We start from the raw sequence: 23810 nt of genomic DNA, 5'->3' as shown, positions 1-23810 counted from the left end.
GGTCCCTGCCAAGCTTGGGATTCTATATGACTATAGGTCACAAATCTTCCTGTACACGGAGAATCAGAAAGGGACTCTGGCAAGGGTAAGATTCTGTGCCGACCAGACAGCTGGCTGAGGGTAGCACCTCAGAGCTTTGAGCTCACCACTTGTGTGCTTCCAGCAATGGTTTTCCTTTCCAAGTACTTTTGGATCCAGTGTCTCAATTGGGTCTAAAGACAACAGCAAAGGGTACAGTTACCATCCCCTTGAGATAGATAGTGGAAAGTAAAGCTAAGAGGGGGAGAGTGGTTCTCCTACCAAGTGGCACAACTGGGATGAAAGCTTCCTTTCTGTCACACCACCTCACAATCCCCAGGGGCGCCATAAGGGGAGGACAGCAGTTGGGAAGGGGCAAGTCATGGGCTGGGCGGAGGAGGAGCCCAGCATGACAGTAGCCTATGAAAATCAACTTTCCACTGTCTGCACTTCTACAAGGAGGAGTTGAGGCCAAAGCCAGGGAGCAGAAGAGGGTATTTCCTAGAAATGCTGCGGGTGTGGCTGGTGTGCTCCACCCATGGGCAAAAGACAAGGCTCGGCCTGCGTGTGAGCACTCACTTGGAGCTGAACTTGGAGCCTCCAGAGCTCCCATCCCTCTGAGCTCACTCAGAAAGCTTTCCTTTTGGGCAAAGTCCAAGGGGGTCATTCAACTGTGATCTGACACTTCTGCTTTCAACCTAATAGCTCAAGTATTTAACGGATGGCTCATGGCCTCACCAAGGGCTTTTGCTTGCTGAGACTAGCAAGGTGGGCTAGTGTTTTCATGCCATTTGGAGGAGCAATGAGAAAGGATTGTTTAAAAAAAAACCTTGCCTGAGAACAAGAGTAACGCCCTAACTCGTGGCCTCATGAAGCTCCAGGTTAAAATGCACATGTCACCTGGGAGAATGGGAATTGGACAGGGGCAATAGTGAAAATCTTTAATAGCCAGCAAGGTCTGGACACCACCTGACTAGAATGTTTGCTGGCCAGAAACACGCTGTAGGGATGCACCAGCCCAGATAGAGGAAAACAGCAGCCCTGGATGTGGGCCGTGGCAAGGGCAGGGTGAAGGGAGGGTTTGCTCCTTGAGGCCTCTCCCATGAGCACACGCAGGAATCAGATCTGCCTGTGGCCACCAGAAGGTATGGAATTTCCCACAGCAGCTGTGGGGGGTGGGGCAGGGTTGGTGTACCTGGTAGGGAGAAAACTGGTGGGAACATGGGGTTCACTGAGGGAAGAGCTCCTTGGGACAGCTTGAGGGCCAGACAGCCTAGGACAGTCCTGTAAGGATGCAAATGGGGCCTGGCTTGGCCTTGGAGACCCAGATGCTGCCCTCTGCCCTCGCAGACTTCACTCCTGGTGCCTCTGGGTTGGCAACTCCTCTCCCTCTCTTAGTGAACAGGCATACGGACTATAATATGCTACACAGCGCGGAGCAAATATGCATACCCATTCGGTGTTCACACAAGCACATGCATGGAGCCCACGTATGCCCATGACCTGTAGAGGCACCCTCTCACCCTCTCAAGTCAGGGGGGCACACCCGCAAAATTGTTCAGACTCAGAATCTTGGAGTAGAAGCAATTTTAGAGCTGCCCCCCTTAAAAAAAGTCGTCTTTGATTAACACCAGTCAGCCACTCCTCTACACACACTTTGGCCTTTGCTCGTTCTCACACCTCCTGCCGAACAGGAAAGAGGAGATGACCTCGGGAACTTTCTTATAATGGCCTGTGCCTAGACTTGGCGCAAGCCCCAAGAAGTCCCTGCAGTTCCAGAACTGAGCCAGCAGGGGGCAGCCTCTCATGATACACTGGGTTTCCCCCAAAGAATAAGCAGGCTTGGAGGAAAAAGGGAGGCCGAGCGCGAAGAAAGGGAAACATATAAGAAGTTTCCAAAGTGTCAGGCCATCAAGCTGACCCAGATGCATGTAGCCAGCCACTCCTGTGGGTGGGGAATTCTCAACGCCTCATATTCAGCTGGTGAATTTGATAGAGTCTGGGCAAGTTATCGGAAGAGGATGTCTTAGTGACCATAGTACATCCTGCTTGCCCAGCCTAGAGCCACAGAGGAAATCAGCCAGCACACAGGAGTTCAGCGAAATCTCTCATTCTGCAAGTCACAGACTCTCTCAGGGCCTGCCTGCTTCGTTGTCTGTGAAATGGGTTTAACAATAAACCACATCTGCTTCCTCCCACCTTGGTGCTTTGGACACAAGCCCTGTGCTCCCTCTGCTGAGACCTCCTTTCTCCAGCTTAACTCCTGCTCACTCCTGAAGTGTCAGCTCCCACTTTACCTCCAGGAAGCTTTCGCTGACTCCAGATGGTGCACTCAGTGATAAACTTCCTAGAGGCCTGTTTTTCGCCTCCGGGGCCCTTGCCACAGTTCCTGGTTAGACATTCGGTTTTGATTTTTGAATAACATCTGTTTCCCTCTCCAGGTTATAAGGAATGTGGTACAAAGTAGGCCCTCAATAAACATTCAGTGAATGCTGAGAAATGAATTCCCATAGCCCCTTTACAGATCAAAAAGCACTTTCACATGCAAACAGGGTGGTCTTCATGGCACCCGCTAAGAAAGGTGGGTTTTTTTCCCCCTGTTACACGCACAGCACTCTCTACCGTACCAAACATTTTAACTTCAGAAACTTCAGTCACTAGAAGCCCGAGAGGGAGCCGGAGATTCTTACTTCCATTTTAGAAAAGCTAAAGCTGAGGCCCAGAAAGGTGAAGTGACTGACCCAGGCTTGGAACTTGGAGGAGTCAGGATGTTTAAGTCTCTGCATCCCGTGCTGGAAGGTATGATCATTATATTCCCTTGTTATCACTGTCAGCATCATCACCTCCATCGTGGCTATGGCCATGCCTAGTCTGGCGAGGAAGTGTACGGTTGGCGAGCACAAGGGCTTTTGGAGGTGGCGGGGAGAAGTCTGGGTTCCAATTCTAGCCTCACCTGCAGGTGACCTTCAGGGCTAGGAGAGCATCCAGGGAGGCTTTATGGGGGGAGGCAAGCCTTGGCTAGAAGTTGGAGGACGCAGAGAATTGGAGGAAGGTGGAGAACCTGGGAAGGGAAGTCTGGGGAAACTAGAAGAGCACCGGAAGTGGGGTTTGGGTGACTTAGGCTGCGGCTTTCCCTGCTTCTGCTTCCTAAAAGATGGGCATGAAGCTCCCTCCCTTGCAGGTCCTGCTGAAGCCAGTGCCCAGGCTGAAGGCCAGGGGAACATCCCTGGGGTTGCAGGGGAGAGGTACAGAGGGCACTGTGGCTACAACAGCTAGTGAGGGCTGTCACACCCTCACCACACACCTCCTTTCAGTGGCGTCTCCCAGAGGAAAGGTGAGGACCGAGTCTTTCTCCACTGTTCCTCCTCCACTGTCCCTTGCATGGTGTCCTGCACAGATTAGGCGTTTTTGTTGTTGTTGTTGTTGTTGTTGTGTTTGTTTGAGACGGAGTCTCGCTCTGTCATCCAGGCTGGAGTGTAGTGGCACAACCTCCACCTCCCAGGTTCGAGGGATTCACCCGCCTCAGCCTCCTGAGTAGCTGGGACTACAGGTGCCCACCACCATGCCCAGCTAATTTTTGTATTTTTACTAGAGACGGGTTTTTGCCATGTTGGTCAGGCTAGTCTAGAACTCCTGACCTCAGATGATCTGCCCACTTCGGCCTCCCAAACTGCTGGGATTACAGGTGTGAGCCATCGTGCCTGGCCAAGGGTAGGTGTTTTTTAGCTGATTGTCCGGGAGACTGATTATTTGGGGTAGGGGTAGGCCAAAGAGCTCTTTCTAGGCTTGAGTTCTAAAAGTTTGGGCATAGATTGAGAGAAGGGGAGCTCCTTTTGAAACTTACACAAGGCCTGGGACCTAAAACTTGACAGGCAATTTGGGAGTGGGAATGGGGGTGGGGCAGGCTGTGGAGCTGAGCTGGGGAGTAGCCCAGAGTAGAGGGAAGGAGGAAAGAGGATAATCAGATCAGAAGATCTCTGCGGTGCTGGAGGTGGAAGGGGCGGTGTGGTGAGATCCCCTACTCCATCCCCCTGCACTCCTCACTGGGACCTTTTTTCTCCCTGCTTTGTTTATCCTCCCTTATCTTTCCATATCCCTCACATCTGAGGAGTTGGGAATTTCCAAAGGAGAGAGGAACTCCAGGCTTCCAGAAAGTTCAGGAGCCTAGAGACATGGGGGATGAAACCCCCCATAACATATGCCAAAGTCACCAGCCTCTATCCCTACAGCTGCTGGAGAGGGAGCCAGAGATGTCTCTGCCTAGAAGGAAAAAGGGGCACCCTCTTCCCAGCAGGCCTCCCACAGCCCCTAAATCACAAGCAGTTCTGTTGCCCTGGGACTGAGGGTGCCAAAGCGAAGCCCATCCCCTACAGACGAGAGGTGACTGCAGCCCTGGAGGGAATGATTGGCATTTCAGCAGTGCCTTTGCCTTCCTTTAAAGCAATGCCACCTTGTTTCTCTCAGTTCGTTTGCACATACCACAGAAGATCTTTAGACTAATGGCTTAGCCTCTGAGTGCCTCAGTTTCCTCAGCTATAAAATGGGATTGTGATGGGAACTGAATAAGTCAGGACAGGTGAAGCTCCTCAGTGCTTGGCACATGAGAAGCACTCTATATGAGCTTCCTAGGACTATCTAGCTATGTTCTTTTAAGAGTTCACTTACCCTTTCTGAGTCCCACTTTCTTCATTTGTAAAAATAACAGGGCTTAGGGTACTGAATGATCTGTCAGACTCAAGTCAGCTCTGCCCTTCTATGATTCTGTGTGTTTAAGGTAGGGAAAGCAGAGATTGTCATCCTATGAAAATAGATGAGGGAGAACCAGGACCCCTAATAGATGAACAGACCTGCCTGGAGTCGCACAGCCAGTTACTGGCCAAGCTGGGGTTAGGATCCAGAGCTCAGAACCCCAAGTTTCACACCACCTGGCTAGCTCTGCAGCAGTGTGCCAATTTTTTAACACTCAGAGAAGATCAGAAAGCATTTAATTTGTGCAAAGGGGGAAGTATGGAATGGAGGTTCCAGCAGCCACTGGGGTTATGGGAAGCTTGTGCAACCCACGTAACCTAGCAGTGGACTCCCTCATTGGCTTAGGTTCCCATTTTCCTGCCATATGCCCAGTTCTTCTCCCAGAGCTCCTCCCTACAGGTCCCTGGGTCAGGTCCTGAATTGCCTCTGGAGAGCAGCCTGAATCACCCCCCACCGTTAGCTGGGACCCCAACAAAGCCCTAGTCACAAGCAGGTGCTTCACATCTACCCACCCAGGTGTCCTGGGCAGGTGAGTAGGCTGAGGCCCAGAAAGGGCCAAGGAAAGACTTTGCTAAGCTACCCAGAAAGCCCTGGGTAGAAGCAGATTCAGGACTGGAACCCAGGTTTCTGAGCCCCTGGCCTTGTGCAGAAAGGAACCCCAACGGCCAAGCAGGTGTCCTGAAACAGGTGCCTGGCTCCAGACTTCCAGACAGATCAGATGTTAATGGTGAGCACTTAACACCTTTGGAGAGGCCTCCTGGGCTGCTGCCTAAGCTAAGCTTCTACAAAGAAAAATGCCGAGGACCAAATCTGTCCCTGGGGAGGCCCTGTAGGTTATCTGGGAGACTAGAAAATTCCAGTGGCTGAGGCACACTCATGGTGGGAAAGAGGACCCTTAGCAGGAGCAAGGAAGCTGTCATAGTTTGTTTTCTGTAGCCACAGACTGGGTAACTTATAAAGAAAAAAACTTTATTTAGCTCACAGCTCTGGAGGCTGGGAAGGCCAAGAGCATGGCACTGGCATCTGGTGAGGGCCTTTTTGCAAATCATAACATGGTAAAATGGCATCACATGGCAAGAGGGCAAGAGTGTGCCAGCTCAGGTCTCTCTTCCTCTTCTTATAAAGCCCCCAGTTCCACCATAGGGGCACAATCCTGATCACTTTATTTAATTTTAATTACCTACCAAAGGCCCCACCTCCAAATACCATCAACATATGAATTTAGGGATTAAGTTTCCAAAATATGAATTTGAAGGGTTCATTCAAGCCATAGCAGCAGCTGACCTGAGCCGGGGACAGACCCAGGTTTGAGGATCTACTCACCCATGAGTGGCTCTGTGAATTTGAACAAGTGACCTCACCTCCATGAGCCTGATTTTTCATCTATAAATTGGAGATAATGATGGCTGCCCTGTCCAGTTCTCAGGGCTAGAATGAGGCTTAGCAGAGATAATAATAGCTCCCACTTAGTGAGCTCATAACATGGGCCAGGCACTGTGCCAAACACTTTCCCTGCATCATCACAGTCAATCCTGACCACAGTGCTATAAAGTGGGCAGCAGCATCCTGCCCAAAGCAGAAACATGGGCTCATCCAGATCAAGACCCTTGCTGCAAGGTCACACAGGTGAGTAAATGGCGGTGCCAGGATTTGAACCTTATCTGACTCCAGACTTCTCCTTCCACTGGAATCACTCTGTCAGTATGATTATTATCAGAGGCCATCTCATAACCAGTGTATTAAATCACTTAATTCTACACTTTGCTGCAGAATGTAAGTCTTCCCCTTGTGCTCCAGGCAAGGGTTCAGGGGCTGAGTTGAAGGGCTTGCTGATGCTTCATTTGAGACAGAGCTGGGCAAACTATGCCCTGCCACCTGCTTTTATAAAGTTTTTTTTTTTTTTAACACAGTCATGTCCACTGGTGTATATATTGTGTATGGCTGCTTCTGCACATGCCAGAAACTTTACCTGCGTCATCACAGTCAATTCCGACCACAGTGCTAAAAAGTAGGCAGCAGCATCAAACTCAAAGAGGTTTGAGTTGGGATAGAGACCATATGGCTCAAAAAGTCAAGAAAACTATCTGGCTCTTTACAGAAAAAGTCTGTTGGCAGCTGATTTGAAACATTCAAGGAAGTGTCCTGGATGCGACTTGGACTTTTGGCTGAAGTCCAAGACAGCGGCAAGGGGTGTCCCTTGCTGGGCTCCTTCTCTGAGCACTGGCCAGTACATAGGAAAAGCTGGATTTTCAAAGGAGTCCTAGAGAAGAAGCCTTCCTTTGGAGAGTTACCGAGAAATGCTGGCTAAGTCAGCGGCCCTTCTCAAGCCGGGAGAGGAAGACATTGAGTAAATCTCTGCCATCTCCTCTGGCAGTTAGCTGGCACAGGCACACTCTGGTCAGAAAGAAACTTTGGATTGAGACATTTCAGTTGAATAACCTTTAGGCTTGGAGAATTGAATTCTTTAAGGACCTCAGAATGGCTGCTCAGGCCAGGCCTCACGGTTCCCTAAATGCAGAGGAGCCCAGCCCCTACAAGGGGTACCGAGCCAGCCAGGCCTACGGGAGAGTCTGAAATGTTAGATTTCTAAGCAGTTTTTTTAAAATTTATTTATTATTATTGTACTTTAAGTTGTAGGGTACATGTGCATAACGTTCAGGTTTGTTACATATGTATACTTGTGCCATGTTGGTGTGCTGCACCCATCAACTCATCATTTACATCAGGTATAACTCCCAATGCAATCCCTCCCCCCTCCCCCCTCCCCAAAAGAAATGAAATTCTGACACATGCTATAACATGGATGGACCTTGAAGACATAGGTTACATGAAGAAAGCCAGAACCAAAAGGCCACATATTGTATGATTCCATTTATATGAAATGTCCAGAAAAGGCAAAGCTACAGAGACTGAAAGCAGACCAGTGGTTGCCAGGAACTGAGGGATTTGGAGAGAAATGGGAGTGGCTGCTAATGGGTACAGGGTTTCTTTTGAGAATTATGAAAATGTTGTAAAATTGATTGTGATGAAGGTTGCACAACTCTGAAAGTATACTAAAAACTACTGAATTTCACAATTTAAATGGGTACATTAATTGTACGGTATGTGAGTTATATCTTAATAAACTGTTATATTAAAAGAGAGAGAGAAAAAAAAAAGATTTCTAAGCAGTTATGGCTCATTTTACACCACACCTGGGGTCCTGAAAAGCTGTGTGTGGTCTGAGTCTGTTTGCCTCCCTAATCTCTGTCATTTCAGAGGCTGCCTAATTCCGGATGGATTTGAAAGAGTGTTGGTTTTCAGGTTCTCTGCCCCCACTCGTCAACCTCTCAGCTCAGGACCTCCAGTCCAGCAACAATCAGTTAAGTGAACTCCTATTTCTTTTCCTAAGCTCTGCATTTTGAAAAACAATGCCCTACTCTGCTTCTGTTGTATTTATTTGGTCAAGATATCTCCAAAGGGTAGTAGCAACGCATATCATATGTCCAGCCTTCTTTTGGTTTGAGGTCTAATTATCTTTACAGAAGCCACCAATTTTATTTTCCTTATCCCCTGCCCCAAGGAGGTCACACTTGCATCCACCCAGTAGTATCCAGTGGACTACATATGTTCCATGGACCCTGGTGGCTGCTCCCCCTTCCTTGTCCCCGCCGTCACTGCCCATCATCCTTTCGCCAACTTAACCAAATGCTATTGTGCCTTCTAGGGCCTGTTTTTATCACACTTTTATTAGCTTTCCCTGATCCCACCAGTCCATAGCGTGCCATCTTGTACTACGAATTCGTATTGTATTTACTAAGAATATCAAACACAGCTAGGCGTGGTGATTCATGCTTGTAATCCCAGCACTTTGGGAAGCCGAGGCAGGCGGATTACTTGAGGTCAGGAGTTCAAGACTAGCCTGGCTAACCTGGTGAAACCCTGTCTCTACTAAAAAATAATAAATAAATAAATAAATAAATATACAAAAAATTAGCCAGGCGTGGTGGTGGGTGCGTGTAATCCCAGCTACTTGGGAGGGTGAGGCAGGAGAATCGTTGGAACCCGGGAAGTGGAGGTTGCAGTGAGCCGAGATCACGCCACTGGCTTCCCTCCAGCCTGGGAGACAGAGCGAGACTCTGTCTTGGGGAAAAAAAAAAAAAAAAAAAAAGAATATCAAACACGTTTTGTATCTAATTCTTCTTTCTAGTTAGGGGACCTTCTGTAGTACTGTAGAAAGAGTTTGCCTTGTGGAATTTGAAGACCAGATTCTAGATTCACTTATCTAATTCACTGTACACTTATGGGTCGGTATTAAGTTGTCCTGCCCCATGCTCCACCCGCTTCTCCTTGCTTTCACGTGAATTTAGAACTTTGGGGATGATTAGGGAGGTTACAGACTAATCAGCATAAAGTCAGTCCACCTGAAACCTCTGCCTAAAACCAGTTCCTCTGATGACCTGTTTGCCTAAAAGTCAAACTAGTAATTTTTAAATAAGGCATTTTGCACCAGTTTTCCCAAGAGGCACTTCCAACGTAACATGATTTTTTTTTTTTTTTTTTCCCAGATGGAGTCTGGCTCTGTCACCCAGGCTGGAGTACAGTGGCGTGATCTCAGCTCACTGCAACCTCTGCCTCCTGAGTTTAAGCGATTCTCTGGCCTCAGCCTCCCGAGTAGCTGGGATTACAGGCGCCCGCCACCATACCCAGCTAATCTTTGTATTTTTAGTAGAGACGGAGTTTCACATGTTGGCCAGGCTGGTCTCAAACTCCTAACCTCAAGTGATCTGCCCGCCTCGGCCTCCCAAAGTGCTGGGATTACAGGTGTGAGCCACTGCACCCAGCTGTAACACTGCATTTTTAAATCACTATCACAACTTGCAGCATTTTTTCAATAATGAGATTGTTTTGTATGCTTGGGGGTGACTTTTTCTATTTTCTCTCCTATTGAACATTTTTATGACTTTTTAGGGAGTTTGTGTGAAGACCCTTTCTTTAAAATTGTATATTTCTAGCACTAAATATTTGTCAAATCTATAGGATTTCCCATGAGATTTATCAAATGAACCCATTTCGATCCCTCCTCTCTGCTTCTCACTGAGTTTTGCTTTGTAATGTGTATGCATGTGTGCACCTAATGGGTTTATTAACCAAATTAGCATGTACCCAATGTTCCCTTCTGTTATGCAAGATATTGGCATTTTGACAACAAGCATGAAGTGAGACAGATGGGGCAGAATTATATTCAACTCTTTGCATTTTATTATTCAGGCTATCTCATTTATCAAGCAACTCCACTTTGTGAAACATAAAATGATACAAACAGTCATTATCAAATGTATTTATTACTGAAAACATAACATTTTTCAAGAAAGGCAAACCGGCTAAAAAGTCCTGAAAGTGTTCAAAAGTAGATAAAATAGCAGAAGACACCCACCAAGGATACAAAACAATTTTTAGTAGCGATCCTGCATTTAATCAGCATGTTCTTAAATAAATTGCTTTTGAAAAATTCTTTAAATGACACTGCCAAAAAAATGAGGACACCCAAACAGATGCCAGAAAACCTGTAAGGGCTGGATTTTATGTGACCTGGTCATTAAGCATAGGGATTCATTTTGTGAGCTCGTGGCAAATCGGTTTGAGGCCAGTTGACCTAGAAGCGATTTGGGATGCAGGCACTTACCTCCCTGCACGTGCAATATGTGGGCATGGGGACAATCATGGCCCCCAGGGGAAAGGAACGCCCCTCCTGAACATGACCTCCAAGAGTAAGGGCGAACTGTCAGCTTTTAACTGTTTATTTTAAAGACATATTTACACAGAACAATCTTTACAAACACATTGAACACAGGGGAAGGGAACAATTTTTTAATGAACAGGGCCTTAATATCTTTGCATAAATTAGTATAAGAATCATAAACAACCACTTTAAATAAGGCAGCCCCCCCAGCCCACCCACTACCCTCCTCTGTTCCCTATCTCCCAGCTTTCTCAGCCGTTCCCCACTTTCTCCCCTTCCCCACGGGGCTGGGCTTGGCTGCAGGTCATGGCAGGCCGATGAGGCAGGAGATACAGAAAGGAAGCGGGGAAAGAAGGCCCAATCCCTGATGGGGGCGTCAGTGGCAGAAGAGACTTTCTGGGCATCGACCAGTCCCCACTCCAAGCATGAGCCTTTAAGCAGCAGCAGCATTAGCAGCAGCAGAGGTAAAGGAAGGCTTGTGGGGGGGCGGATAGGCAAACATTGGGGTTATTGTGGGACTTGGGGGGCCCTGACTCCCCCGTCCCCACACACACAAAGTTGGGCATCAGGCTCTTGTCTTCCCTTTCTCCCTCCTGGGAAGCCTGCTCAAGCAATAGGTGAGAAAGCTCCCTCCAAGGAATGGCTGGTGACGGCCCCTCACGGAAGCTGGGGCCTCCCGGGGAGAGGGTGCTATTCCTGCTGCACTTCCTCCCATCCTTCTTTCCTTCCTTCCCTTCCTTTGCTTTCTTTTCTTCCTCCTGTCCCTCCTTCCTTCTGCCCTTCCCTTCCTTCTTCTCCCCTCTCCACCTCCCCCAAAGGAAAAGCCCTGGAAGGAAGGTCCAGTCAGCACGAAGGGAAGGCCATGGAGTCCAAGGATTGAAGGCTACCTCATGCTCCTGAAAACCAGCACCACTGGCGTTGAACGGTAGTCTCAGTTCCTGAGCTGCCCCTATGAGAGTACCCCGGGTCTGGGAATGCTGCCAGAATGGGGGCAGCTGACCAGTTATGGAACCTTCCAGCCCAGCTGGGGGAATGGTGCAGCAGGGGTAAGTCAGGGAGGTGGGAGCAGCTCCGGCCCTACAACAGGATAGTTCACAGCCAGCTTGCCTCTCCCTTCTCTTCCCCTCCCAGCCACCCCCAGCCCCAGCCTCGGGAAAAGGCACTTCATTTGCTTTGAAAAGACATCATCAAGAGGGAAGAGAACATCATAAAGTAGGAGATGGGAGACCTGGTCCCCATTCCGGCTCTGCAATGACTCCGAGCAGGTCACTCCCCTCTCCAGGCTTCTGTTTTTGCAGGCGTTTGCCTAAGAAGGCTAAGTGGATCTCCAAGGGTCCTTTCAGTTCTAATATTCTGTGATTCTTGGCAAAAACAACCTCTTGCTTGGCTTTTACTCCTGGGAGGGTATAGAGCCATGTCAGACCCAGCACCCTCCCCTCCTGACTTAGAGTTTGGGCTAGCTGGGGATGGGGTGTGGGGACAGGAAGAAGGGAGTATTGGGAGGCACAGTAAGGCAAGAGAAGTGACAAAGGACTTCATAGGCCCCTCTCCTTTACCTCTTCCTTAACTGAGTAAACACCGATGCTCCACCCACTTCACCAGAGCTCCCCCCGCCACACTTCTGTGCCCCCAGTGTTCCCTGTCTGGATCCCCGCAGCCAGCACCTCTTAACTAGAGTCTCCCCTTGCTTTTCTCTGCATTCCTCCCTGGAGGCCAGGTGAGGGGTCCAACTGACAGGAAAACAAGGGATCTGCTGGAGCCCGCAGAAGGGAGCATTTCCACCCCGGGCCCAGGGCAGACATGAGGAAGGAAGGCCCAAGTGAAGGGTTGGGGCGTTAGATGAGACAGGCAGGGACTAGAGCAGTGGGGACCTGGAGAAGAAGGGAGGCTTTCCGGGGCTGGGTCTCCAAAGTCAGTCCAGGGAGGGGCCAGGAAGATGGACTGGACGGATCCTTGTGAGAGAACGGGAATCATCCAAACTACAGCCAGAAACACGCCACTGGGGGAAGCAGGCAGGTGAGAAGAGCCAGGCCCATCGGTGGCTACAGCAGGTGTGAGGTGAGAGCTGAATGGACGTGAGGCCTCCAGAGAAGCAGACCAATCTATGGAGGAGACAGAACCACAGGGGGTGGGCACTTGGGGGCCCCTTCAGTCCTAAGGAGACAAAAATGACAACAGAGAAGTCATGGACATATCCTAGACTAAAGGAACTCCCCAGGAAAGGAGAGGAGACCCCTTTCTCTCTCTTCCCCCAACTCCACTCAGCCCAAACCTCAAGCCCAAGGCCCCTGAGTTGGTGCCTGCCTGTCCCCATTGCAGTGGGACAGCCAGCAGACCAAGTGAGGGACAGAATTCAGCTCTCCTCTCTCTGCTGTCGCCTTGGTTCTTCCCTCCTTCTCACAGCTCCAGGCAACCACAGCCACAGCTGTCCTCTTGTTCTCTGCCTGTGAGCCCCTAGAGCTCTCTGCCTCCTTCCCCAACTCTGGTGACAATCTACACTGGACATCTGTAGGTTTGCCCTGGGCACCCCTCCCCAGCCATTAAGGTCCACCAGAATGTCTAGAAATCTCTAAGCAGGCCAGCCTCCCCAACCCCAGGCAGCAGGGTGGAAGGAAGACTGGCCCCAAGTGTCAAGCCCCTCTCTGGGCCTCAGACGAGGAGATCGTCTGTAAAATAAAGGCGCTAGACAGCTGCCCCATAAGCTGTCTTGCCAACTCTAAGTCCCTATGCGTGTGGCGCCAGGACTGCTTGATGGATGTGTCTGGCCAGTGCTGAGCTGCAGGGTCACCCGGCTTCTAGGCTGTCCCTCTCCCTCTGCTTTAGCGCTGTCCACTGAGCAGAGGCTCAAGTACCTGCTTCAGAAAGGCATGGGTCCCTTATGGGAGAGGCGGGGCCGCTGGCGGCGGAATTTCCTTCGACCTCCCTGCCAGGGCCCTGGCCCGTTCCTCGACCCTCTGGGCTGCACCAGGTGGCGGACATTGCCCTCTTCCAGCCCATTCCCATAGGGAAGCTGCATCAGGGGCCCTGCAGGAAGGAGAAAGCCTGTTAGTGAGGAAGGCTGTTGGAAATGAGCAGGGGCCGCAGACCACAGGCCCACGGGAGGGGTGGTCTCTCCATGTGGCGGCACTTCTCATAGATTTTCTTTGTTTCTCTTGTTCATATTGAGGGAAAATTTGCCATTTCTGCACTGTCCTGGCACAAACGGAACCTACTACTCACATCTTGCCATTGATGCAGCTGATTTTCTGTCCTTTTGACAGTTATATCATGTTGCCGACAGGCACAAGTGGGTTCTTTGGAACATCATTGGGGGGTGTGCACTTTGGGGCGTCATGCCTGTACTTGGCTGGGTGGCAGGAGGCAGTAATCACCATGGCACCCCTGCGACTGGTACACTTCAAACATTTTAGACATATGACATTACAATGACCCTCCCACCACCATGTACCCATCACCCGGATTCAACACTTATCCAGATGGAGTCACATATGCTTTAGTTATCCCTTTTCTATTTTCCTTGACTGCAGTATTTTAAAGCAAATCCCGAACATCACGTCATTTTACTCCTACATCCTTTGATATGCAGGATGACCCACTTTTGAGTACTAGGGAGCTCATATCTCGCCCCTGGGTGTCTCATCGGTGGTTAGGCCTCTCTAGGGCACCAAGTCCTCCCAGTGGATGGGGCTGGGCCAGGCAGGTTAAGAGGGAGGGGTCTCCGACTCAGCCTGCCTCATACTGTCACCAGATTTAGAAACCTGAGACCAGATTTAGAGACCAATAAATACTGCACGAATATTTGAAAATGAATAAATGAGAGAATGGTCACCTTCAGCAGCATGTCCGTGCACCAGGAGCGGGGTGCGCTGCTGCAAGTTGGTACCTCCCCATCAATGCCCTACCTCCTGAAATTCCTGGATCACACCCTGCATCCTGTGTCTCATGTAAATTCCTTCCATTTCAATCTCAACTGGCTTCTATTCTGCACTCTGGGGCTCCTCTTTACATCTGTCCACATCTGTCAGGAGGCTTAGAGTAGAAGCTTCCTGACACCAGACTGAGCCCTGACAATGGAATCCAAGTGGGGCAGGGTATCCTTGGGTGCAGTAAGGGAAAAGTCATGCAGGCCGACTCTCATGAAGCCTACAGTCCATGCAGGGAAGCTGAGCTGCTACCCCCAAGACAAGCCTGGTTGGTGACAGCAGGCTGTGTGAGGAGATGAAATGGTGCCGGGGAAGAGGCAGCCAGGCAGGGTACTTGTGCAATGCCCAGTACGGGCCTGTGCAGATACAGCATCTGAGGCCAGAGATAATGAGTAACAGTCTCTCTCCCCCTGCACACCATCTGATTTGCCTGCATCTAGATTCCTGTCCCTTGAGCCCCATTGCCATCTACCCAGGAATTCCCACCACTTGCTCACAGTTTCCACAGAGCCTCCCATTGGATGCTCACACCCCAGTGATACCGCTGGCAGTTCCCCCTTCCCCTCTGCCTCTGCCTCCAACATCCCCACACTGTTCCTTCCTTGGCTCCTTGGCTCTTGTGAGTCCTCCTCCACTTGCACACAATTTCCAAGTGTTTAGGCTCCTCTTGGGCCAAAAGTGGGTGGGTTTGGCCTTAGGGCTCTCTTCCCCCAGGGCTTCTGGGCCTGCAGTTCTCCCCACTCACACCCAGACATACCCACCCCCTCCACAAATACATACATAAACACATATTCTCCAATCCTGCACCCTCCTTCCCTCTTTCCCCAAGAAAAATCGCCAGGTCCATGAGGACCCCGCTGTTGAGTTGGGTCATTTGGTTAGCTAGCCACAATTCCATGCCAACTTGTTCCTTAAATTCATAACCTATGAGAATTAAAAGAAAAATTATCTTAGCACTTTGGAGCAGTAAGTATGGATGGAACAAGTGGGCTGCTTCTGTCTGACTATCACAGAGCTACCCTCTTGGCGCCATCTGTGAGGGGGCTGGGGCTGGAGAGGGGGAGGAGGGAAAGACCTTCACTAAGCTCCCCACCACAGCTGCTTCAGCCTCTGCCTTGAGTTCTGGGGTCCCCACAAGGCTCACCGTGATCACTGAGGATGGATCTGAATGATGCTGATAACGCAGGGGAAGGACCTAGGGGCCTTGTGAAGTGAACCAAGTCAACTCTTGGCTCTCACCTCTGCACCTTGAACTGCTGGGGGTGCAGAAGGGATGGGGCAGTGGCGCAGGCCATTGTAGCTCAGGGTGGTGGCAGACATGGAGAAGAGAAGCACCGTGCCAGGAGGGGGAGGGCGTCATCTCCATGTGCTCAGCACCCAAGATTGTAAGTCTGTGGCAGTCAGAAAGGGAGGGCTAGAGGCCGTATGTCAGGATGAGGAGCAGGGTTGGTGGTTCTGACTCTGGCCAGGAAGATGTCTAGACTCTAGGTCTGCAGAGAACCGCTCTGAGCTGACTGAGCCCCCAGCCAGGCTCTGGAGACCAGCCCCAGGCCTCTTGCATCCCTCCCATTGGGTGGGGGACTCATTGTCCTCAGCATCACCGAGCTCTGCTGGCTCCTCCCGCACTCTGAGCCCATCACCCACCTGTTTCCTACTTTTGATTCTGAGTCTGGCTCACCATCAGATAAGCTGACACCTGAAACCCTGGCTTTATCCTGTCCAAAGGAACAAATTAGAGGTTGTTGATTCTCATCACTGCAGAGGTCTTGACTGTACAAAAGAATTCCCCTTTAGAAATGGAGGCCAGCCCTAATGCACTTAAATATTTTCTTCTAGCTCATTTGCTACGTAAAAGGAGGCTGGAGCAATCTCCCAAACAATCTTGAGCCTAGAGAGATTGGAGCCATTGCCTGCTGAAGCGCCATCAGCCATGAAGCTATAGCATCTCTATGCTGAGAACCGCAGTCGGGGGAGGACAGGATTTGACTTTCATGCAATCTGAACTCCAACCCTGCCAACGCACAAAGAGGTACGTGCGACTTTTCAGGAACATGCCAGCCTCATCAGGAATGACGCACCTGTTTTTCCTCTCAGTCTGGCCTGTCTTGTGATGACTTTAAAAGCCCAAATGTGTCCTCCGTTGGGGACCCCGCTGGCAATGCCCCTCCACTGCTCTGTGGTCCTGCATGTGTCTCTTTGTCTGCCCAGCCCTCCATCCTAGTCGCCTTCTCCAGGGCCCTGTGCTGTCTCCAGTGCCAGCTTTGCTGCCCTGGGATACATCATGCTCTGTCTGGCGGCCCTCTGCTTCCCTTGCCTTAGTTCTTTGCGTGGAGAGGCCTGGCTCAGGTTACACGGGTGCTTAGTGCTAAGGACTGGGGATGGAGTGGAGATGCCCTTCCCTGAGCAGGAGGGGTACAGTAGGCTCTCCTCACACTCCCACTGTGACTGCAGGCTTTGAGCTGGGCCTGCAGAGGGGGAGGAGAAGGGGAAAAAGAGAGGTACTCAGAGACTGAGGGACACTTGGCCCTGGCCCAGGAGTTCTCAGACTCACAAGAGCAAAGTGTATCCGAGGTCAGGAGGCAGTGGAGGAGTGTACACGGTGGTATCGGGGTGATGAGAGGCGGTGTGGAGAGGGGTCGGGGGCGGACATTCCAAGTCAGGACAGACTGTGGAGAGGAGGAAGTATGGTTTTCAGGCTGGAACTTTGACTGGGGACTCTGGCCGGGGACAGCATGTCAGTCTGGGCCAAGGACAAAGTGGTTCTGGGATTCCTACTTCTAACCCAGGACAGGAGCCAGCAGGAGCAGGACATGTGTACCTGGACCCTTGGCTGGTGGCCACCTCCAGGGACGTGCCCCTTCTTGGCTCCAGGAGAAGTCAGGGAGTAGAGAAGTCAGTGAGAGCCCTGAAAGTTTCCAACATGAGGCTTGAGCAAAATGTGAGGGCAAGGAATTTACCCAAATCAGAGTAGACAGATTACCTAATGAAGACGGGGGTATTAAAGCACGAAGTGGCAGACTCTGGACCAGCCACACCGTGTTCAGGCATCCTGGCCAACTTCCCTTCCCTTGAAACCAGCTGTCTCCCCTTTGCTAGTACTGTCCCAATGGCTGGGCCCCAGGAGGGTCTGAATGGTTGTCTATTGGCTAGGGGTCTCCCCACAGCCTGTGTGGGGAGCACCAAGTGTGCAGATCCAGAAGCCCCACCTTCCTCTGGAACACTCTCTCTGCACCCAGTCTTTTTCTTCCCTGAAGGCACCACGCTGGACTATTTGCCTGTGGTGGTATTGTACAAGTATCATGCCTTGTTAATGACACCAGATGGTAGGCTCCCTGAGGACAGGCTGGTATGGTGTATCATTTGTATCTTACATTTGTATCTTACATTAGTATCTTTTGCTCCCTCTGTTACCTGCCTGATAGGAGTTTCTGTGGAAAAAACCTGCCCACTTCTTACTGTCGTGGTGGCTGACTTCATGCTCAGGTCTTGAAGAGAGAGATCACTGGCCAGCTACCTGGAGGCAGGAGGTGCCAGCCCCAACCACCACGCCTTTCTGAGAAGTCAGGCAGTATTCCCAGGGCCACAACAGGGCCAAAAAGCAAGAGCAGAGAAAGGAGGTGGCCTGTGATGAGAGGCAGGCAGAGCTGGCTGGACCCCTCGGAGGCTCCTGGGCTGCATGCCACCCTCCTGTTCTGGAGGGTTTGGAACCACGTAGGACCCTGTGCCCTTGCCCTAGGAAACTCGTTGCTCTGCCTTCTCCTTCTTTCTGCTCCCACCTCCCTGTGACTCCAGCCATGGTCCTGGCGTTAGTCCACCTGGTCTTGGCCTTCCCCTTGTGTGGTGCCAGGCAGGCAGCAATGACAGCCAGATCATAGGACTGTGGCAGCTGGAGGTGGGAGCTGGCAGCCCCAGGAGACATTGACACGCAGAGGACAGGCAGCCCGGGATGGGGCTGCTGGGGCGTGGGTGGGGACCAGGCTAGGGGCGGACGTGGGCACTAGTGCCAAGTATTGGCAGGTGAGGGCAAAAGGACACCCCTTTCCTGAGCTGCAGGGAGGGGTTGGGTCAGGTGCTGTGCTTCCTCCTTTGGTGCTTAGCGACAGGGAGACTAAGGTGAAGCATGCCCATGCCTGGGACAGAAAGAAAGGCTGGAGCCAGGATGTAAGAGAACCAAGTATCTGGGGGTGGGATGGAGGCAATGGGGAGGGCATCCTGTGCAGGGGAGGAGGCCAGCCAGGACCTTGGGGTTAGGGAGGAGAAGACCAGCCCAGCCCGGCTGGGCCCGGCCCTGCCTTAGGGAGGCTGCCTCTGCTCACACATGCAGGCCAAAAGGAGCAACAGCTGGGCTCCATGCCGCCACCCCCTCCGCGCACTCCTGCCTATGCAACAAGTGTCACGTCTGCATGTTGGCACATCATCCCCGGTTTCCCGCGCCCCTGGACCGGCGGGAGGCTCCCAGCCTTCAGGGACCAGAAGACGTTCAACATGGGAGCCCAGCCCACCCGACTCTGGTCAGTTCCTTCCATCGATCCACGAGGGAGCGGGCATGTCCCCGGCCTCCACCCTCACCACGCGGGGTGCAGGGCATGGGGCACGCGGCGCACACCTGTGGTCCTGCGCTCCTGGGACTGCGAGCGACAGTTAGGAGGGTCAAGGTGACGGGCAGATGATGCCAGAGGCCAAGTTGAGCCCCGCAGAAGAAGCAGTTCTTGCGGCCAGCCGCCCCATGGCCCGGGGCGCCCTGTCAATCTGCTGCCTGGCGCTGGCCGGCGCGTGGCTGCTACTGCACGGCTCGCGCCGGGCTCCCCGGGAGGCGGGGAGAGTGCGAGGAGGGCGGAGGGAAAGGAGCGCGCCGGCTGCAGCCCGGGCGAGCGGGAGGGCGCGCACTCACCTCCACACACCGCGGTCAAGGAGAGCCAGAGCAGCAGGAGCGCCTGCACGCAGAGCCGCAGATTCATGCTGCTCCTCGGGCCGCCGCGGCCCCGGCGAGCCGGCGCGGGGGAGGAGAGGTCGGGCGCCAGGAGGCCAAGAAAGGCGCAAGCCGCGGCTGGCGCGTGCGGGCGCGGAGCTCGGGAGGCTCCCTGGCCGCTGAGTGTGCGCGCTGAGCCCCGCCGCTCGCGCTGGCCGCCTCCGCTCTTCTGCAGCCTCCTCTCCCGCCGCGGGGCAGCGCCGCGAAGCTGGCCTCGGCGGCTCCGGGAGCGGCAGCGGCGAGCTCTTTCCTAGCAGCTGGTTGCTCAGCCGCGGCTGCAACTGCCCCTGACCCCGGCTGCCAGCGAGAATGCTCCCCGCTCACTCCAGGGGCTGCATTTTGTAGCTTGTGGCTTGGCCGCGAGCCCACTTGGTCATGTGGTCATCGGGAGGGCTAGAGGGGGGGCAGGAAGAGGGAGAGGGAGCGAGCCTCCCGCACCGCCCCCCTCCAGGCACGCACTCTGCAGCCCCAGCCAGAGCGCAAGAGGGAACCCTGAGGTGGCCCCACAACAAAGGCTGCGCAGCCTCTCTGACAACCCACAACCGCTCCCCGGACAATGCCCGTCTGGCCGGGGGCCAGAGGGTTTGCAGAGACCTGAAGGATTTCAAACACAGGAAGCATTTGGGGCGGTGGAGGGGCACACTTAACCCTTTCTCACCTTGCTTCCTTCACAGCTGTCAGGAAACCTAGGCGCTTAGGGAAGGACTCAGTCTGGGTCGCCTTCACTCACGCCCTCTACCTCTGACCCTGACCCTGGTCCTTGCCCTTGCCGCTGGCCAGCTTCAAGGGTTTGGTCAAGACACCCACACACTGGCCTTCCTCTCTCCTCTGCATTTTCAACTGGCTCTGAATTGGGGGTGACTGCCTAGGCTTGTGCCCAAGGCTTAATTGCCCAGCACCCTCATGTTCCCTGCATCCCCCAGGAGGCACCCTCTACCTGGAATGCCCCCACCCCACCTTTCCGTGAGCAATTCATTCTTGCAGCAGCACCTCAAATCCCATCGCATCCAGAAGCCTTCCCGGGATAACACTAATCCAGCAAGGGTTGCCCCTCAGCTCCTCCCCACTGTTGGGACATGCGACAGCTCCTATGGTGTCCCCTTTCTTGTTCCCTGGAGCTGTCCTCATTCTAGTTCCCCATCATGATAAGAGGCAGGTGGTTTACCCAGCTCCACACAGTCAAGGCTGGATTCATTTTGGGTGTACTTGGGATTCCGGTTTAGAAGCGGGTCCTGAAGTTGTTTGCCTTTCCAGACTGGACTGTTAGCTCCTTCTGTAGCTTGGGAGCTCCCAAGGCATGGGGCTGCCTCCCTCATTGGACTGGGAACCCCCTAAGGTAGGATACTGTCTTCTCACTCTTCTGGATCTCTCCAAAGTCCCCAATATCTTGCTCTGCACATAGGTGGCACTCAACACATATTAAAAGACTGAATCGAAAGGTGTCTCCACCTTTCAGCAAGCTAGGCAGTTTGCTTGAAGTGTAAGTCCAGATTTACACAAAAGATACATTGGACAGGGTGCATGTGTGCCATAAAAGACATGAGAGACCACGGCATATTTAAAATATTTTTGAAATGTTACAAAAATCCTATATATACACAATGTATTTATTATCAGTCTGGCTCCGCCAGAAGGGTTACCTCCATAAGGGAGGGATCTTTGCTTTGTTCACAGCTGTGTCCCCAGACCTAGAACAGTGACTATGACATGACTGGTACTCAATACATAATTTTGAATATATGAATGAAATTTTCAAAAACATCTTTACTGCCTAAATTCAGGTAGCAGGAAGGGAATAAGATAAGGTTCCCATTACTAGCCTATGGCCCATTAACCACACTCAAGTAAAAAAAAGCGTGTGAAGCATGGTACCCCTCTTCATCCTTGAGACCCAGGATATGAGTAGCAGGCATGGGTAGCAGGAGACCATTCTCCCTTCACTGTTCCCCTGGAAAGAGTTTTCTTTCTTTTTCTTTTCTTTTCTTTTTCTCGCTCTCTCTCTCTCTCTCTCTTTTTTTTTTTCTTTTTTGAGACGGAGTTTTGCTCTGTTGCTCAGGCTGGAGTGCGATGGTGCTATCTCGGCTCACTGCAACCTCTGCCTCCTGGGTTCAAGCAATTCTTCTGCCTTAGCCTGAGTAGCTGGAATTACAGGCATGCGCCACTACGCCCGACTAATTTTGTATAAATTTTTAGTAGAGACGGGGTTTCACCATGTTGGTCAGACTGGTCTCTAACTCCTGACCTCAGATGATCCACCCGCCTCCGCCTCCCAAAGCGTTGGGATTACAGGCGTTAGCCACCATGCCTGGCTGGAAAGCGTTTTCTAACCAGGAGGAGAACATCTGGCTTCTAGTCTCCACCCTCATTTGCTATAAGGCCTTGCCATCATCACCTCAACTCACTGGGGTTCATGGAGGTGATAATCTCTGCTCTACCCACTTCAAAGTTGTTATGGGACTAAGTGAGATAATGTGCCTGAAGGTACTGTGCAAATTAAGAATAAGCCCTTGCAGAGTTGTTTTTAGGAACCTTGGTGCTCCAATCCTTGATTGGACAAGCCCATGCACACCCAAATAAGTGTCCCCCATAACTAGGTTAAAAGAAGCATTCATATTTAATTGCACATTTACTAGGGTGTGTATGGCATATTGCTAAGTGGTTAGAACACATAGCGCTTTCCAATACAATAGCTACTAACCACATTTCCAGTGAAGTTTAAAATTCAGTTCCTCAGTTCCACTGACCATGCTTCAATTGCCCATATGTGGCTAGTGGCTACTGTATTGGACAGCACAGAATAGAATCTTCAATCATTGAAGAAAGTTCTATTGGATAGAGCACTCATTCATTCTTCTTTTTTCTATAGTCCATATTCCCACCCTACCTTGCCTTCAAAATGTACAAGGTGAGGGAAAAAAACATAAAAGCAAACCAATAGAAATTCAAGCCAAGCTGAAGGCATGCGTTTACAGTAAGATTTAAATATCTGACACCTGGAATAATCATTTTTTAATTGAATCCTTCCTTCATTTAACCAAATTACATCCTTTTTTTTTTTTAGAGGCAGGGTCTTGCTCTGTTACCCTAGGGTGAAGTGCAGTAGTGCGATCACAGCTCAAAGCAAGCTCAAACTTCTAGGCTCAAGTGATCCTCCCACCTCAGCTTCCCAAGTAGCTGGGACTGCAGACATGCACCACCATACCAGGCTAATTTTTAAATTTATTTTTGTTTTTGTAGAGACTGAGTCTCACTGTGTTTCTCAGGCTGGTCTTAAACTCCTGGTCTCAAGCAGTCCTCCCATCTCGGCCTCCCAAAGTGCTGGGATTGCAAGTGTGAGTCACCATGCCTGGCCACATCTGTTTTTGTAGTCCCAGATCCAAGATTTCATCTTTCTTTCTCAGGACACTCTTGCCCACAGCAACTTTGCCCTCTCCATAACAGCTATGGCTGTACCTTTCATTGGTAGATGCTCTCACGGTGCATTGGGAGCGCTTTTGCATCTGCACACTGTGCTCTATGAGCCTGCTGTAATTCTGCAGAGAGGACCCATCACCACCATATCCATTCAGGGGTCAAGGCTTAAGAGGCAAGGAACACAGCTCTGATTGCCCACTGTCAACCCCTTGTAGGCTCCCAGATATCTTAATATCAGATTGAAATGACCAGTTTTTGAATATCTGTATCTATTTGCCAGACTTTAAGGTCACTGCTGTGATAGCAGGTAGCACAATGCCTGGCACATAATTGATACTTCACAACTGCCTGTCAGGTAAGTAAGTAACTGTTGGCCCAACTCTGTTCTGTCTTTTGTTCAGGATGATACTATTGAATGAATATCAGCAGAATAAATGTTTTAAGGCATAAGTCTCCAATCCCTGGGCCATGGACCATTATGGCTCCCTGGCCTATTAGGAACCAGGTCTCACAGCAGGAGGTGAGCAGCAGATGGGCCAGTGAAGCGTCATCTGTATTTACAGCCGCTCTACATTGCTCCCATTACCACCTGAGCTCCACCTTCTGTCAGATCAGCGGTGGCATTACATTGTCATAGGAGCATGAACCGTACTGTAAACTGCACATGTGAGGGATCTAGGTTGCATGTTCTTCATGAGAATCTAATGCCTCGTGATCTGTCACTGTCTCTCATCACCCCCAGATGGGACCATCCATTTGCAGGAAAACAAACTCAGGGCTCGCACTGATTCTACATTATGGCAAGTTGTAGCATTATTTCATTATATGTTACAACAAAATAATAATAGAAATAAAGTGCACAGTAACTACAATGCGCTTGAGTCATCCTGAAACCATCCCTCCTAACCCTAGTTCATGGAAAAGTTGTCTTCCATGAAAACAGCCCCCGATGCCAAAAATGTTGGGACCACTGTTTCAAGGTATTTCTCTGGAGGTGGGAAGGAGGTACATGAAA

At 51.2% G+C, this 23810-nt stretch overlaps 1 protein-coding gene across 1 annotated transcript; it reads right to left on the bottom strand.

Annotated features, from left to right (window-relative positions):
* Positions 1 to 10072: 10072 nt before the first annotated feature.
* LOC105468457 (apelin) lies at positions 10073 to 19730 on the bottom strand. Its single transcript, XM_011718627.3, has 3 exons — positions 19304 to 19730; positions 13342 to 13513; positions 10073 to 12643 (listed from the first exon to the last, which is right to left on the bottom strand). The coding sequence occupies exons 1-2, from the start codon at positions 19368 to 19370 to the stop codon at positions 13347 to 13349; spliced, it is 234 nt and encodes a 77-aa protein (XP_011716929.1). The 5' UTR covers positions 19371 to 19730; the 3' UTR covers positions 10073 to 12643; positions 13342 to 13346.
* Between the last annotated feature and the right edge of the window lie 4080 nt (positions 19731 to 23810).

The sequence above is a fragment of the Macaca nemestrina genome, chromosome X (assembly GCF_043159975.1).
Source record: "Macaca nemestrina isolate mMacNem1 chromosome X, mMacNem.hap1, whole genome shotgun sequence".
Classification (NCBI taxonomy): Eukaryota; Metazoa; Chordata; class Mammalia; order Primates; family Cercopithecidae; genus Macaca; species Macaca nemestrina.
The sequence above is the reverse complement of the archived record's forward strand: the minus strand, read 5'-3'. Positions and strand labels throughout refer to the sequence as shown.